The sequence below is a fragment of the Numida meleagris genome, unplaced genomic scaffold, assembly GCF_002078875.1.
Source record: "Numida meleagris isolate 19003 breed g44 Domestic line unplaced genomic scaffold, NumMel1.0 unplaced_Scaffold202, whole genome shotgun sequence".
Lineage (NCBI taxonomy): Eukaryota > Metazoa > Chordata > Aves > Galliformes > Numididae > Numida > Numida meleagris.
The window spans coordinates 359722-376521 of NW_018363819.1; the positions used below are offsets into that span (position 1 = coordinate 359722).

At 38.0% G+C, this 16800-nt stretch overlaps 1 protein-coding gene across 1 annotated transcript in view; it reads left to right on the plus strand.

Annotated features, from left to right (window-relative positions):
- CNTNAP2 (contactin associated protein-like 2) overlaps window positions 1–16800 on the plus strand; it is a 435310-nt gene that overhangs the window by 334380 nt on the left and 84130 nt on the right. Inside the window, exons 9-12 of the mRNA XM_021382279.1 lie at window positions 5202–5420; window positions 7834–8070; window positions 14629–14874; window positions 16655–16788. Coding sequence (XP_021237954.1) covers window positions 5202–5420; window positions 7834–8070; window positions 14629–14874; window positions 16655–16788 — 836 coding nt within the window. The remainder of the gene's footprint in view (window positions 1–5201; window positions 5421–7833; window positions 8071–14628; window positions 14875–16654; window positions 16789–16800) is intronic.

A 16800-nucleotide genomic window follows, 5' to 3' on the forward strand; every position in this document is an offset into this window, starting at 1 on the left:
TAAATACTGCAGTTTTAGAAACAAAGATAAATGTGTAATTCAGAAAAGAGAATGAATTTATTTAATGAATAGGGTTTTTATCTGTCTACATTAGTTTGTTTCATTCTAATCTGCGCTTAGGTTTTGTTGGAATTCACTGAAACAAAAATCATAGAATCATAGAATTGCTCAGGTTGGAGAAGATCTTAAAGATTATCAAGTCCAACTGCAACCTAACCATACTACTCTAACTCCAACAACCCACCACTAAATCATGTCCCCAAGCACCACATCCAAATGATTTTTAAACACATTCAGGGATGGTGACTCAACCACCTCCCTGGGGAGCCTGTTCCAGTGCTTCACAACCCTTTCTGTAAACAAGTTTTTCCTGATATCCAGCCTAAACCTCCCCTGGCGCAACTTGAGGCCATTTTCCCTTTGTCCTGTCACCACTGAAGAGACCAGCCCTCCCCTCAGCCTCCTCTACTCTACCACAAACTAAACAGCCCCAGTTCCTTTAGTCTCTCTTCATAGGGCATATTCTCCAAGCCCATCACCAGCCTTGTTGCCCTTCTTTGGACCTGCTCCAGAACCTCCGTGGCCTTTCTGTATTGAGGCGCCCAAAATTGAACGGAGTACTTGAGGTGGGACCTCACCGAGTACAGGGGTAGGATTACTTCCCTAGTCCTGCTCACTACACCATTCCTGATACAAGCCAGGATGCCATTGGCCTTCTTGGCCACCTGGGCACACTGCTGGCATCTTATTCAGCTGACTGTCCATCAGCACACCAAGGTCCCTTTCTGTCAGGCAGCTTTCCAGCCACTCCTCCCCAAGTCTGTAGGGTTGCCTGGGGTTGTTGTGACCAAAGTGCAGGAAATCAGAGTTTCAGATTTTCAGGTGCTCCTTGCGTGGCTTACACACCATCAGCTTCTTTAAGAGTTTACTTCCCCTTTACAGAAGTTCCATAAAACTAGTATGTGAATTTGTTTTGTAACAGGAGCATCAAATAAGGTATTAGACTTAACTTTAAACCCTCAAGAAGGTTTCCCTTGGCAAAGTACTTCCTAGCTAACCCATAAAATTCTGTCGGAACTGTTATTTTTGCACTGAAGATCTTCATGTAATGGCATTTATGCTATAATTACTGCAAGGTGCTGCACTTCAAACAGTGGGTGTATTTTCTTTTTCTTTGCCTTTTTATACAGATGCAATTCTTATTGAAGAATTACTTGCTTAAAATAAACATTTTCTTCTTTACATTTTCCATTTGGAGATGTAGAAGGCAGAAATCAGTGTCTTCTGCCAGCAAAAACTGCAAGTTCTTTTTTCTTTCTCCCTTACACATGACATGCCTGTATGTACCTGTAATATGTGAAGCATAGGCTCAGATGTACAGATCAGGAACAGAGAGGTTGATTTTGTAATCACTTTGCCGCGCTTGGCAAGTATATTAGGAAAAGAAATCATTTGGTCTGTTGGTTCTTAGATTCAAGTCTTTGGAAAGGAATTTGGTATTTTGTATTTTATTCAGAGCATGAGAGTTGTCTCTAGCAATGCTCATGAAATTATTTTACTGATGGGCTGTCTTAAAGTCAAATAACTACGCAGCTTATTTTCTAACTATCAAGATTTATGAGAAAAAGAGGTGCACCCTTGCAGTATGAAGAGTAAATACATGTGTCTTCAGCAAAGCTCCATATTGTAATCTCTGAGAAGAGGAAGAAAGGGAACAATGTGTGTTATAAAAGTCCCACAACAAATGAGATCAATCTCAATTTGCAACACAGTAAGAGAGAGTTTATTTAATTAAGCAAGCGGCAAAGTGAGCAAAACAGTGCTGGGTGGCCAGGGAGTCAGTGCTCCGCCAACGGCTCGCAATCTAAATGGGGTTTGAGCCCTTTTTTTTATGCAGTCCTTATCTCCTGTATACGTGGCCCTTTCGGGGTACTCTGCCTTGCTTCTGCAACTGCGCGGGCTGTTGCTGGGGGCGGGGGGTGGGGGGGAGTCGGTATCTGCCTCCTGATGGTCGCTGGGATGAAGGTTCATAGTTATCTTCACTGCTTTCAGCCACTCACGTATTTGAACCAGGCGCCGTTAGCAAGGTCTTGGTTTTCTGATTCCCGTTGTTGCAACACTGTTTAGGTTACTGGATGTCCCGACAAAAGGGGGGGCTTGAAATCGAAACCTTGAGTTTCGATTTGATTAACAAACCTCACCCTTTTATTTATTACAATGTATTTATGTGGTTTAAGAAACTTTTTTTTTTGGATTTATGCCTAAATTAGTGTTGATAACACACCTATGTTTTGTCTGTTGCTAAATAAATGCCAGAAAGCATAGAGGCTTTTTCTTTTCCAACTTCTTCATCCCCTCCAATGATTGGGGTAGGGCCAAGAAGTTGGAAGGGCTCACAGATAGGACCATTGGCCAAAAGGATATTCCATACTGTACAATATCATGCTCAACAATAAAGCTAAGGTGCAGAGAGAAGAAGGTGATAGTTTTGGCTGGAAAGGTGGTCCTTGTTTGGAGAGAAGATATACATTGTTTTGCTTGTGGGAGGTAGTGAGATGTTTCCTTTGTTTTGCTTGTTAATTTATTCTTGGTGATTTTTTTTTCTAACCTCTGTACCTAAACTATTAAACTTTCTTTATCTTAGCACATGATTTTTCTCACTTTTGCTCTTCCTGCTCTCTGGAGAGAGTTGGGGTGATGGGGTGCACAGGTGAAAAGCTGTTCAAGTGCTGAGCTGCTGACCAGAGTCAACCCACCACAGATGTTCATCCACTTCTAATAAAATGCCAGAACAAATCATTTTATCTAGACACTACGCTGGTTGAAGAATATTATTACACTGTAGGCTGAAATATTCATATAAATAGGAGCTGAGAATGAAGAATCGGAACTAACAACAGAACTTGCATGTGAGATGCTGCCATGCAGCCTATGATTATCTGGATTGATCTTTTCATTGATGTCCTTCATGCTTTTTTTTTTTCAGTCCAGCAAATAAGTTTCCTCTCCTTTGGTTTGTAAGAGTCATGTGTTTATGTTGAGATGGGTTGGTACAGCCCATAGATTCTGTGCTGCCCTTGCATATCTCTAACTTTCAGCAATTTAGTAGGTACATGCACTGAAAACAAAACTTTGATGAGAACATTGTTCAGGAATGCTTCTCCTTCCCAAAAAATAAAGATTCATTGTAAGAGTAATATATGAATTTATATATATAGTACACTTACTTTTACATTAAAGCAAATGGTTTTCTTCACTAAGCATGAATTTCATTATAAAATAAGTCTTCAGAGTGTGGCACAGTCAACATAAAGACATGCATATAACTGGATTGGAAGGAATAAAGTCTTCTACATGAAATATCTCTACTTGACAATTATCTGCACTTCGCTTTTTCTTTTAAAGGAAGAATAATTTCCTCTATAAAGTAATAGCACTTCCTTCCAGAAGATCAAAAGCTTGCAAATCAAGAAGTATTCTTGCAGAAGTTTCAAAAATCCAGGATGGTTTTACACTCAGGGAACCCAAAAACAATATCAACAGTGCTGTCTGTTGCCCCAGAATAAGAGGAATATTCTACTAAGGAATTCTCATTTTACAGTGCTGTAGAAAGATAGTGTTTGGGAAGTAAGACAAGCCTGACAGTGAAGAGATCTGAGGTCAGGTCAAAGCAAAATGTAAGGGACAAATACACATATCTCCTTGAAAATAAAAATGGATGTAACATACAGCTGAAGTACTGAAGAGATTTTACTCTAGTGCTTATTTAGCCTGAGTTTATTGGCAGAATCCCTGAGATTATAAGGCATGATAACACTTAAATGAATCATCTTTAATGGCAAGCTTTGACTTAACAAAGATTTTCTGTCTTGTAAAGTATAAAAGGCCTGGCAGACTAAATTTGTGGTTTATAAAAGGCAGTTCACTCAAGAAATGAAATTAGTTAATTCAGCAGAGAACATAGAGTAAAATAGCAATTAAATATGCTTTTGTTGCATCTTTTAGCAGAAAAAAAAAATCAAATGTGTAATTTGTATAATAAATGTTGTTTGAAATCACACATATCTGTAAAATGTTTATTCCAGTCCTTCCAGGTTTCATAAAAGTGTGTACAGCTTAATTTAGTCTGAGAAAAGAATGTGAAAATCTAGTAGGACATTTACAAAAATAGCGATAATGATTTTGGTGTGGCTTCTACCACAATTTATCAGCCTTGCTAGGTATGAGTCTGTAAGACTTTTATTAATTCAATTATACTAGAAAACACAACTGTACTGGAACACTGAGAACATGAATGGACATCAGAGATTTTTCAGAAAAATAAAATGGCATTACAGCTTCATTTTATATTTTAGAAAAACAAATCAAATTGAAGCCTCAGATGTCTTTATTTTTGCCTGATATGCTCATTTGCAAATGCTGTCAATAATAACCCATTCTGTGGTAATTCTTTCATCTAGTGTTTTGTCACTGCAAAACAATTTTAAAAACACATTTAGTATAAACTAAAGCTCAATAGGAAATTTAAAATTATATTTCTTCAGTCAAAAATTATTTTTGTATTAATCACATTCCCTGTACAACCACCAGTATCAGTTATATTGTTTGATGGAGATTACCTGGTGGAATGTCTAGTACAGCCTATTGAACATTTGTAGAATAACTAAACATTCTTTGATTTTTTTTTTGCTATACATAGAACACTATAGTGTTTGCTAACAATCTATTTTCTTTTTCAGCCATAAAATTTCAAATGGCTTATTTACCATCACTTCATATATTTATTAGTTCACTGTAGAAATTAACTGCCCCTCAGAAGAAGAAGAAAAAAAAACTATGAAAATTAAAAAAAAAAAAAGAAAGAAAGAAGAAGAAGAATTTATTTCAGGATCTATTGATGGTTTCTATTAAAACTTTGTGAGCATATTTTTCTGATATCATTGAAAATATCTGTGGAAATAAAAATTTTTTTTTGAGGATATATTTTACGCTGAGTTAACTTTATGAGTCAAACTGATTTCATTTCTGTCACACACTGTAGAGCCTTTTCAGAATAGTTTCTGAAATGAGCTAAATGTGCTTATAAATTCTGAAGGATGTCTGAGCAGTATGTATATCTACTTAAAATTAATATTTTCTGTTTAAGTGTAAATGTATATGTTTACAGCATAATATGGGTTTGATTTTGCTTGATGTTTCAGCTGCTACAGAGGTTTCCTTTTCATTTGATGTTGGAAACGGACCTGTGGAAATAATTGTCCGGTCTCCCAGTCAGCTGAATGATGACCAGTGGCATCGGGTCAGCGCAGAGAGGAATGTCAAACAGGCCAGCCTGCAGGTAGATCAATTGCCTCCGGAAGTCCGGAAAGCACCAACGGAAGGACACACACGACTGGAATTATACAGCCAGCTCTATGTGGGTAAGGTGCAGAGAAGGTAACCAGGCTTTCACATACTAATGCACTCTCTGCCTCATGTCTAGCTAGCATCAGTTAATTTAACATGGGAAGTTGCCTTCCCAAATATTTGGGAAAAAAATAATAAAGAAGAAGAAACAAAAAGCACCTGTGAAACTGCAGAGATAAGAGGATCAGCTAAGAGAAAATATTCTGTGATGACATCAGGTCATTTTTTGGCAGTAGTGCCAAACTCCTGTTTTTACCAGTTTCTCTCTCACGTGTATTTATTTAAGATTGAATTGAAAATTTCAGCATTGATCATGCCAGGACTGTGTGAGCCTGCAGCGTCCATCCTAGTCTCACAGGTTTGGTCACTGTCCATGCTTTTTCTCTTACTGTAGTAATTTCCCTTTAGTTCTATGTGCTGTTTTCCCATTTGCTGTAAGATAGAATCACACAGTGTCACAAAAAGTCATTCACCAGAACCAAATGAGTACAGCCACTTTCCAGATCTGCCAGTTTCCAGTGCATTTTTAGCGCGTTATTCCAGCAGTACTTGTATTTCTCTGACTGTTAGCCCCAGGACTCCAAAGGCCAGACATGGCAAGTGCCATTAGTTGGAATCAGAACTACATGAAACAGTGAGCAAAGAAGCAGCGCCTTCCTACCTCTTTACATATCTGTTAAGAGAAGAAAGGAAGGAGGAAGTAAAAACAAATGTTATTTTTTTTTATGCTAGTCCAGATACAACAGCAGAAATTAATTAAAATGTTGTTTAAAGCCTTTCTGTCCTTGGTAAACAGCATACTGTTGCTGTAAGCCACATAAAAAGTGTCACCAGAGATGCAGCCATTGTTTACAAGATGATTTTCTCCTTTACTGCTGACCATGATCCCAATAAAAGCCTGTTTCCAAGTAAACTGAAATATGAAATTTGTTTAGAAGACAAAGCCTTAGACTTTTGAAAGAAATACTAAGACTTTTTATGAAAACAGAAAAAGCTGGAAATATTCAAGTCTGAGTTCTTGGGGAATTGCTGATACATGTTGATTTTTATAAACTGTTTTGAATTAACATGTACACCATCCATCTTTTGAAATACTTAGTACTTGTATTGCCAAAAGCTGAATGTCCAAACCTGCAGCTGATTTTCTTTCTTTCTGAATCAGGTACATTTCCTATAACTTGAAGAGTGGAGCATACAAAGAATAGAGTCTCTGATTTAAATTCTAGTCCTGAGTCTGACAGAGAATTGGTTTGAGTTCAAGTGTTAACAGTGAACACCCTGAATATCAGAGCCTGCAGAGTGACAGTGAATAAGAATTATTTCAGTGCTCCATTTTCTGTGATAAATATTCCTTGGGACAATGAGAGAACCTGAGGGATGACTTAAAATCCCAGGGGCTAGGACATTCATCAGGAGAGGAAAGATGTAAGAATTATAAACGTTAGAATTTTTTCACCATCATGGTGTATATTAGTTTGTATGAAGTGGAACCACACCAGAGCAGCTTCTGTCCTGTGCTCTTCAGAAGAGATCAGAATAGACTGTGTCCTCTTAATCCAAATTGTCCAGTTACCAGACACTGATTTGAAGCAGCCTCTTTGGTTTCTGTGGCTGATTTGAAGCAGCAGATGGTATGTATTTAGTCCTCTGCCCTACCCAGGTGAATATTCTCTGTGCTCTGCAGAGATGAGTATTCAGATCTCCTAAGGCATATGTGGGACTCTTTAGCATCTGTAGCACTGCAGTAATCAAAGGGATGAGAGCATTGTATGACAACTTCTCACTGTTTTTTGCTTGCACTTTCAGGTTTTTTTGTTCTCAATCCAGTCCTGGTTGAGACTTTCTGAGATTAAATCATGTTTTTCAGCAAGTATTTACCAGGAAAAAAAGAGAATAGTCCTCAGTGACTGCTAAGAAAAGCATTCCAATCTAGATTTTCAAATATAGCTTTTCAGTGCTCTGTCCTTCACCCTACATTTAGAAGATTATGCATTGTGCCTGATGTTGCTTGGAAACGAGCATCTATAGTTACTATTCTCTCTTTCTCCATTATGGTTTTGAAATATATTAAACATATTTCAAATATGTAACATATTATGATATTCTTGTTTGCATCCATCAGGAATAATTTTATGGTGAACAAAGTCATATCTCAGCAATAAAGCCAAGCCCATTTCTTCCATAGTCATCTCTAAAAATCTTAAATCTGAAAATTGGCAAGTGTAAAGCAAAGGCATTTACTATTTAGGTTTATTTTTGGCACAGTTTGAAAGCTGAGGTTTCACTTTTCACTGATTTCAACTTCACTGGGATGTGATAATGCCTCACTTTTACAAATAAGCTACTTAATTCCACCTCTTGTCACAAGCCTAGCAGGATATTTCCTATAAAACTGTTCACTGTTGTCTTATTTATATTCCTGCTCAGGTGCTGCAGGGGGCCAGCAGGGCTTCCTAGGTTGCATTCGTTCATTAAGGATGAATGGGATTACACTGGACTTGGAAGAGAGAGCAAAAGTCACTCTAGGGGTGAAGCCTGGCTGCTCAGGCCACTGCACAAGCTATGGGATGTACTGTGCCAACGGCGGCAAGTGTGTTGAGAAATACAATGGCTACTCCTGTGACTGCTCCAAAACAGCATATGACGGACCATTTTGCATTAAAGGTAAATGATATAAGCAGAAGGCAGAGTATGAGTGAACAATTAAATCAATTTTTCAGCTTTTATTAATTTAAAAACTAAATATGGTTTAATACTTCTTACTGGCAAGTTAAATCATACATCCACAATTTAAAGTTGATATTTTGGAAAAAGAGGGATGCCGCTACTCACAGTAGGTCAATAGAATCATAGAGTCATCGAGTGGTTTGGGTTGGAAGGGACCTTTAAGATCACCTAGTTCCAACCACCCTGCTATAGGCAGGGACACCTCCATCTAGACCAGGGTGCTCAGAGTCCCATACAGCCACATCCTGAATGCTTCCAGGGAGGGGGCATCCACAACCTCACTGGGCAACCTGTTACAGTGTCTCAGCACCCTCACAGTTAAGAATTTCTTCCTAATATCTAGTCTAAATCTATCCTGTTCTAGTTTAAAGCCATTTCACTTCGTCCTGTCACTACATGCCCCTATAAAAAATCCCTCCCCATCTTTCCTGTAGGTCCCCTTCAGGTACTAGAGGTACTCAGAGCCCTCTCTTTTCCAGGCTGAACAAACCCAGCTCTCTCAGCCTGTCCTTGTAGGGGAGGTCCTCTAGCCCTCTGATCATCTTCATGGCCCCTCTCTGGAACCACTCCAACAGCTTGAAGTCCTTCTTGTGTTGGGGGGCCCAGAACTAGACACAGTACTCCAGGTGGGGTCTCACAAGAGCAGAGTAGAGAGGCGGAATCACCTCCCTTGACCTACTGGCCATGCTTCTTTTGATGCAACCCAGGATATGGTTGGTCTTCTGGGCTGCAAGCACACATTGCTGGCTCATGTTGAATCTTTCATCAACTGTCACTCCAAAATCCTTCTTCTCAGAGCTGCTCTCTAGCCATTCTTCACTCAGCATGTATATGTGCTTGGGATTGCCCTGATCCAAGTGCAGAACTTTGCATTTGGCCTTGTTGAACTTCTTGAGGTTTGCATGGGGCCACCTCTCAAGCCTGGCCAGATCCCTCTCGATGGCATCCCCTCCCTTTAGCATGTCAACTGCTGCACTCAGCATGGTGTCATCTGCAAACTTGCTGCAAGTGCACTCAATCCCATTGTCCACGTTGCCTGCAAAGATGTCAAATAGCACTGGCCCCACCACCAATTCCTGAGGAACACCCCTTGTCACCAGACTCAACTTGGACATTGAGCCATCCAGCTCTCTGAGTGTGACCATCCAGCCAATTCCTTATCCAGCGAGTAGTCCATCCATCAAATCTGTTTTTCTCCAAATTGACAACCAGGATGTCATGTGGGACAGTGTCAAATGCCTTGTACAAGTCCAAATAGATGACATCATAAGTATTATAAGCATGTTATAAGCACTGATTAGATCCTCCCCTCGGTATTCTCTCCTCCAGGTTGAAGAGTCTCAGATCTGCCAGCCTTTCCTCATAAGAGAGATGCTCCAGGCCCCTAACCATTTTTGTGCCCCATTCCTGGATATGATCAAGGCAAGGCTGAATGGGGCCCTGGGCAACCTGATTGAGTGCCTGACTTAGTGATTGACAATCCTGCCTAGGCTATGGAGTTTGGAACTATATATTCTTTAAGGTTGCTTCCTACTCAAGCCATTCTATGATGATTGTATGATGATTCTATTATTATTATTTAACTGAAGAGCCCAGAACTGGGCACAGTACTCCAGATGAGACCTCACCAGGGCAGAGGGGGAGGATAACTTCCATCTGACCACCCTCCTTTTAAATGCACTCCAGGATAGCACTGGACTTCTTGGCCACAACGGAATATTGCTGACTCTTCTTTTGCAAGTCTTGATTGTTCAGCAACTTTTACAAGGTGTTCAATTCTTTTCCTTGATTAAAAAGTCTTAATGCCAGTTAAATTTACAATGCAAAATTTAATGGGCTGAAAATGACTTGTTTTTAAGATCTCATTATCAACACCATTTGTTACAGAGATTTTGTAAATATTTTGATCACACAGTAGTCCCAAACCAATCTATTTTGTGTTTAATTTATCCTTTAACTCTTATCCTAGTGCCTCATGGTTGGGTTTACAGAGCAGCCCTATGAAGTCACCCCCAGTAAATAGTACTTGGGGATATTCTAGATGTGTACATTGGTTTTCAGCACTCAAAGAATGGAAATGGGCAATCTGATTTTTTTATGAAGTCTTATGGATATAAAGAGATGGTTTTTAGCACCTCTACACTGGTGCAGCAGAATAGCTAAGTTCTTGGTACCTACATAAACTTGACTGTTGATAGGGAAAACATAGACAGCAAAAAGGAAGACAGCAAAAATTAGAAGTCTTCCAAAAAATGTGATCTTTATTTCCAGTCCCCTGCTCCAGGACACAGAGTTTGCAATATGTTCCAAATTTCATTAGCACAGAGAAGAAAAAAAAATATGACACTTAAGAGAGAAAAAATGCCCAAAGTATCACTATGGGCCTCTGGCTGGACTGAGAGACTGATATAAAGAATTTAACAGAGTAATATTACTACTGTTGATATGACAGTGCTTACAAATCAGCCAAACCAGAGTTTATCTGTGCTAAACACTTAATTATTTCCCTAATTATATATTTTTTTATTCTGTTAGATTCACATCCAGGAAAAATAAAACATTAACTTAGAGCTGGTTTTGGCAGAAGTTTGGCATTTTTCTATCCATACAAAAAACAGATAAACATAAATAAAAGCCACATCGAAGAGTTTTGACAAAACAAAATAGTATTAAAATTAAATTCACTAAAAATGACATGGCAACAATTCTTTTTTTAAGTCAATAAAATTGATCTGTAAGAGACTAATCTGGTTCTGACCTGAACAGATTTTTTCTAGGTATAACTTACTTGCAAACATATGCTAAATATTCGTTACCATTCTTCTACAGCTCATGACAAACCACTTGGTAAGTTAACTGAGATCATTGTACTCACATTCCCAGGCACTACTGTATACAGTCTTAGTTGTGATGGACACATTTTGTTATTTGTCTTGAAGTAACGTCATACGGTGAAACCTGATGAAATTCCTATATGCAAGAACATGCATATGACTATGCACTAGAAATACATTATATCCATGGGAATTTATAAAATAATGCTAGGGATTCATGAGAATATCTGGTGATCTGAAAGACATCCCTTAGTTTTTGAAGCAGTGCTCTAACGCACGAGTATCTTCAGCAAAGGACGAAGCTCTGTTATGACATAGCAAAATGAAGGTGGATATATATGGATCTAAAAGAAGGTGGTTGAAGCATGTCTATTCACTGGACTTTCATAATCCCCATCTTAGCAGAGAAAAATATCCTTTACTTCACACCTTATTCATGTCATCACGTTTTGGCAGTATGCACATTTTGAATAATTATTGTCAAGGATGAAGTGTTGGCAGAGTAAAATTTCATCAGAAATCTCAGGTGAACACCTTGAGACCTCACTAAAAATTGCAACCACTGCCATCAAACCAGATTGTGTGTTAGTTTCACAATAACAAGGTCAAATATCCCACTAATGTTCTTGTTCCTCTCTCTTTTTTTTAATGTTTTAAGAAAAATATTCAAAATGTTTTGTTACTTATATATTAATGACATTGTATTTTTTGTGAGGGATGCTCCAAAAGTAATGCCTCCTGTTTTTTTATGTTGACCCACAATATCAGAGGCAGATGTTGGTGGTACAGCAGTAGAAGTTAAACCTTTCCACCAGTATTCCATTACATTTTATTGCTGTGTGGCAGATGACAGCAGAGGGGCAGTCTGACAAAATTGCGTCTGGCATGGAAGTGCACATGAAGCAAAGGTGTGTCACTGAATTACTCCATGAGGAAAAAATGGCACCTATTGACATTCACTGACACTTTCTTAATCATTATTGAGACCAAATAGTGAATGTGAGCACAGTAAGGTGTTGGGTGGTGTGTTTTAGCAGTGACGATTGTTGGTCAGATTGTTATGAGTGCGGCATGCAGGCTCTCGTTCATTGCAAGTGAAAATGCATAGCTAATGGTGGTGACTGTGATGAAAAATAGTGTTTTGTAGCTGAGAATTTGCTCTATCAGATAGTTTTATTGTGCTCTTTGTATCTGCTGTTGTTTCCATGGAAATAAATAGGAGACATTACTTTTGGAATTACCTATGTATAGGGGGCCAAGATAATTTCTATTCACTAAATGCGGCCCAGACAAGCCAAAAGGTTGGAGACCCATGGCTTACAGCTTTCTTTGCAGTAATGAACATTTAAAGTTTATTAATAACAGATACAGCTGTGAAATATGTGTTGCACAACTTCCAGTTCACCCCCATGTCAGCACTGAAGTCAGAACTGAAACTCCCAGTAGTCCCAGTGCACCATACCTTGGACATCCACACCACTGGGCAATCCCAAAAATCACATGTAAAATAAAAAGCCTGACAAACAGCAGAAGGGTCAGAAGGAGAAAGAAGCTGTACACAACCTCACATCAGTGTGCTGTGTGTTAGTGGAGGCTCTGCAGGGGCTGCCAGCAGTCGCTGTCAGATAGCAGAACTTCCCAGCCTACCATGCCCTGTGTAAACTGTAAGCAGGTGTTGAAGAAGAATAGAGCAGTGGCTGTGAGGATATATTTTTAAGCCAGTCTTATAAATGCTTAGTGCTACAGTGTATACTGCTTTAAGTTTTTAAGTACTACCTCACATTTTCAACCCCACTGTTAACAGTAGAAGCATCACAGCTTGGGGAAGTACTTTCAGGTTAGGATCCTTCACATTTAATCCAGGAGTACCTAAACTGAGTCCTACTGCAAAATATAGCTGTTAAACGGAATTGCCTGTCTTATGACCATTTCAAGGTTATTTAAGATTTCTGACATTTAATAACAGTTAGAAATCTATCAGAATGATCAAATTACTTATAGAACCACAGGAACACAACTTGACTCCATATTTTATGTGGCCACACAGTGAGATAGACTATGATAGTTTGAAATTTGGAGAACTTCTATGTGGGAACAGGTAAGCATAAAGCTTTTCCAGTACTGGATTTAGCAAAGTTCTAGAAAGGACCTTCAATAGAATCTACAGTAATTTCACCCATCTTCTTATCTGTTCTGTGCTCAGATACTCTGAATAAAGACAGCAGATTTATTCCTGATTCAGTCTATATCACTACATAGCTCATAAAATATACATCTTTCTTCATATGTTTTGAGATAATGCTTTTGCTTTGAATTGTGTGAAGAATATGATGACTCCAAATGCTAAAAGAGGATAAAACAAAATTTCATTTTAAATAAAGATAATGTATTGATTTTTGAGAAGTTAGATGGGTAGGTAATTTGGTACCAGTCTGTGGCAATTTTGCATATATAAAGTTATTAAGTGATGAAGGATACTTTTTAATGAGTGGTGACCTTTTTGAGCATTGCTTCCAACTATTTTTTAAACACAGAGCATTTTTGCTATATTCATAGTATTTATTCATCTTTCTTTAATCCCTTATGGAATATTCATAATCATGTCTTCTTAAGTTCACACATAGTTTATATTTTTCTTTAATGATATTGTTCCACACAGTAAAGCCTATCCAGCATTACAGTATCACTGAATGAATGATTGCCGTAGGAAACTAATCCAGTGATTCCCAATAGACTAAGACGACTATATTCTACAAATTATAGGCAGCTGTGCAGTGATTCCTGTAGGAGCCTGTCAAAATCAGGCTGCACTCTAAGAATGTCAACCTTGAGTTATGTTTTCAATGTTAAAATACAGGCAGAGCTTCATCATAATGCAATATAATAACGTTTTCTCTAATTAAAGTATTAACTCTGGCAAAACTAGTTTTATTTTCTCTCAGGTGTATTTAAAGATGACATTTTGTCTCAGATTGCTTTGAAAACTTTGTGGAGCACCTCCTGGGAGCTGTAGTTCAGGTGACTTATGCCTTGTTTCTCACCAGTCAAGCCCCTCAGGTAATTTTTTTCCCCGTAAGTCATCCTGATTAGGCAACACTCATGAAGGATTGTGGTTGAAGTAGATAATTTTCTAGTGTTTTGTCCAATCCTATTTTAAATATTTCATGTTCTGGAATAATCTTCATTCATTTGTGAGGTTATTCCACATCCACTGGAATTTGCTGATCAGAATTGCTTCATTTCCTTTCCATTGACAGTGTTTGGTAACTGTGCCTCCTAAATCTCTCCCCCTTGTTCCTCCTTCTGTGGAACATTATCTACTGCAAGACCTCAATGAGATTAAATCTCAAGTATGGTTCTTCTGCTCTGTAATACTGGTATGAGATGTAGGTACAGATATTATTTGTGACCTGAAGGAAATCTCTTTAACTGTGTGAATCCAGATATCCAGGATTCATAACATAGGATAATCTTCATTATCCTTTCCATTCTCAGTGGAAAACAGTGAGGATCATAAATACTGGGAAACTTTTTAAATAATGCAGTAGTAATAATATGTACATATTAGTACTGCTCAAGTCAGTAGTAATATGTTTCATACAAAAGGCGTCAGCATATTCAATTTGACTTTCTCTTTGTTTTTTTTTTTCTTATTTTCAAGATGTTGGAGCATTTTTTGAAGAGGGAATGTGGCTTCGTTACAACTTCCATTCTCCAGGGACTAGCATGAAGGATTTAGTTAGCCGAACACTCTTGAGTTCTACAGATCCTGAGATTACAGCAATCAACAATAACTTGAATAAAGAAGAACTCAGCTTCAGCTTTAGTACCACCAAGTCCCCTTGTGTTCTTTTGTATATCAGTTCCTATACCCAGGACTTCATGGCGGTGCTTGTCAAGCCATCTGGTAAGCAACTGCTTTGGACTCTCTCCACTGAAGGAACAATCGATAATAAAAACAGTTTGACATTCAGCTGAACTCTGAACTAATGAGAAATTCTTTTCACCCTTGTCATTTAAAAGTAAAATACACAAGATTTGAATACTGATTCTACTTTACTAGATTTTGTCTGATGTAACTCTTCATTTATGAGGGTTTTCACTAGCCAACTCTTCCCACTCTTCTACTCGAAGCAAACAAACAAGAACGATAAATCATTTTTTAAAAAAAAACTGTTGTAACAGCCAGATCCATGCCATAAAATAGCATTATGGAGGTGACAAATAGGTGTCTATACGTAGGCACTGAAATGGTTCATAATCAATGGCAATATCCCCTGTAGTCAATGGAAATTGTTACCATAAGACAGCTGACCAGGAAATTCTCTAAGACACAAGTTGGAATGTTAGAAAGCAGACATTCTTAAATAGCAGCACTGGATGCATGGGAATAATCCTTCTATCATGCATAGCTTACACAAAAGATCTTACATATATATAATATATATATGTAAAAACTCATGTTACCTTTGCAGAAGTTTTCAAGAGGTATGTTACATATGCAGAAGTTACTCAAAGTTATGTTACAGATGCAAGTATCCCAGAAGTATGTTACAGATTCAGTGACCGATTCCAGGCAGGACCTCCTATTTCCTTGGTAAAAAGACTCCGAGTTTCCTCATCTCCTTAGTTCAGAGACACAGCTCATTTTGCTACCTAAACAATTGCAGGGCAGGGGTATGCATCAACAAACACTAGGCAAGCTTAATAATATTGTTACAACTTGTGTCAGTGTAATACACTGTTCTTCTGAAAATCGGACTATGACTGAGGTGACTAGATGTGGATGTAGCATAAAATATGCTGTAAAAAATTTGGTGATGATTGGATGTTGGAGATAGACTGTTTTCCGGTGGAATATAAAAAGATAATATGTCTCAATTCCAAATAGTGCCTTTGTGAGCCCTAAAAATCATGACGTTTTAAACGTCTTGAGCTACTTTCTGGGCCCAGAACATTTCAGTTTTCTGTCAGTAATGAGGTCTACATTTCCATTTTCAAAAATCCTTCCTTTTAATGGAATGTTAAAATCTGCTATGAAGAGTAGACACTTCACATTTGTTTAGAAAATAAAAATTTGGCTGCTTATCAGTTGGTACTTTTGATTATTCTTTTCTAACCATATAACCTGAAATTTTCATTCTACCACATATTATTAAATTTCCATAAAATCCAGATGGTCATATGTCAACAACAATTAAATATGAGAGCAAGAAAATCCCGTGTTGATTTTATGCCCGTGTTAATTTGTTACAATTTCACTTTATTCAAGCATATCATTTTATTCTTTAAAAAACCTCATGCTTTATAAAACGTCAAAGAATTTTACTACAGCAGGGATAATAATCTCAACAATAATGTGCTACTTGATGTGCTCAAATTTGAAATAATTATTTGTATTGTTCAAGACATAGCTCTGATTTGATATCTGGAGAATGTACAAACACAGGTTTTGAAATGCTGGTCATTGTCATGCTTCTGGGTTGTAAACTGGAAGCTGTTTTCAGCGCAATAGCTTTATAATCTGAAACACTAGCCCTATTTAAAATTCTTCTACAGCAGATAGCAGCTATGAGAGCAATTTAATTGTAAAGTGGTAATAGTAGTATGTGGAAATAAAGAAGGGAAAATAGCTGGTGAACAAATATCAACATACCTGAAGATACTTTTCACATTCCTTTCATTAGGGAATCTGCAAATTCGGTACAGCCTAGGAGGTACCAAGGAGCCATATAACATTGACGTTGACCACAGAAACATGGCAAACGGACAGCCCCATACTGTTAACATCACGCGGAACGAACGGGACATAATACTACAGGTAAGCAGACAG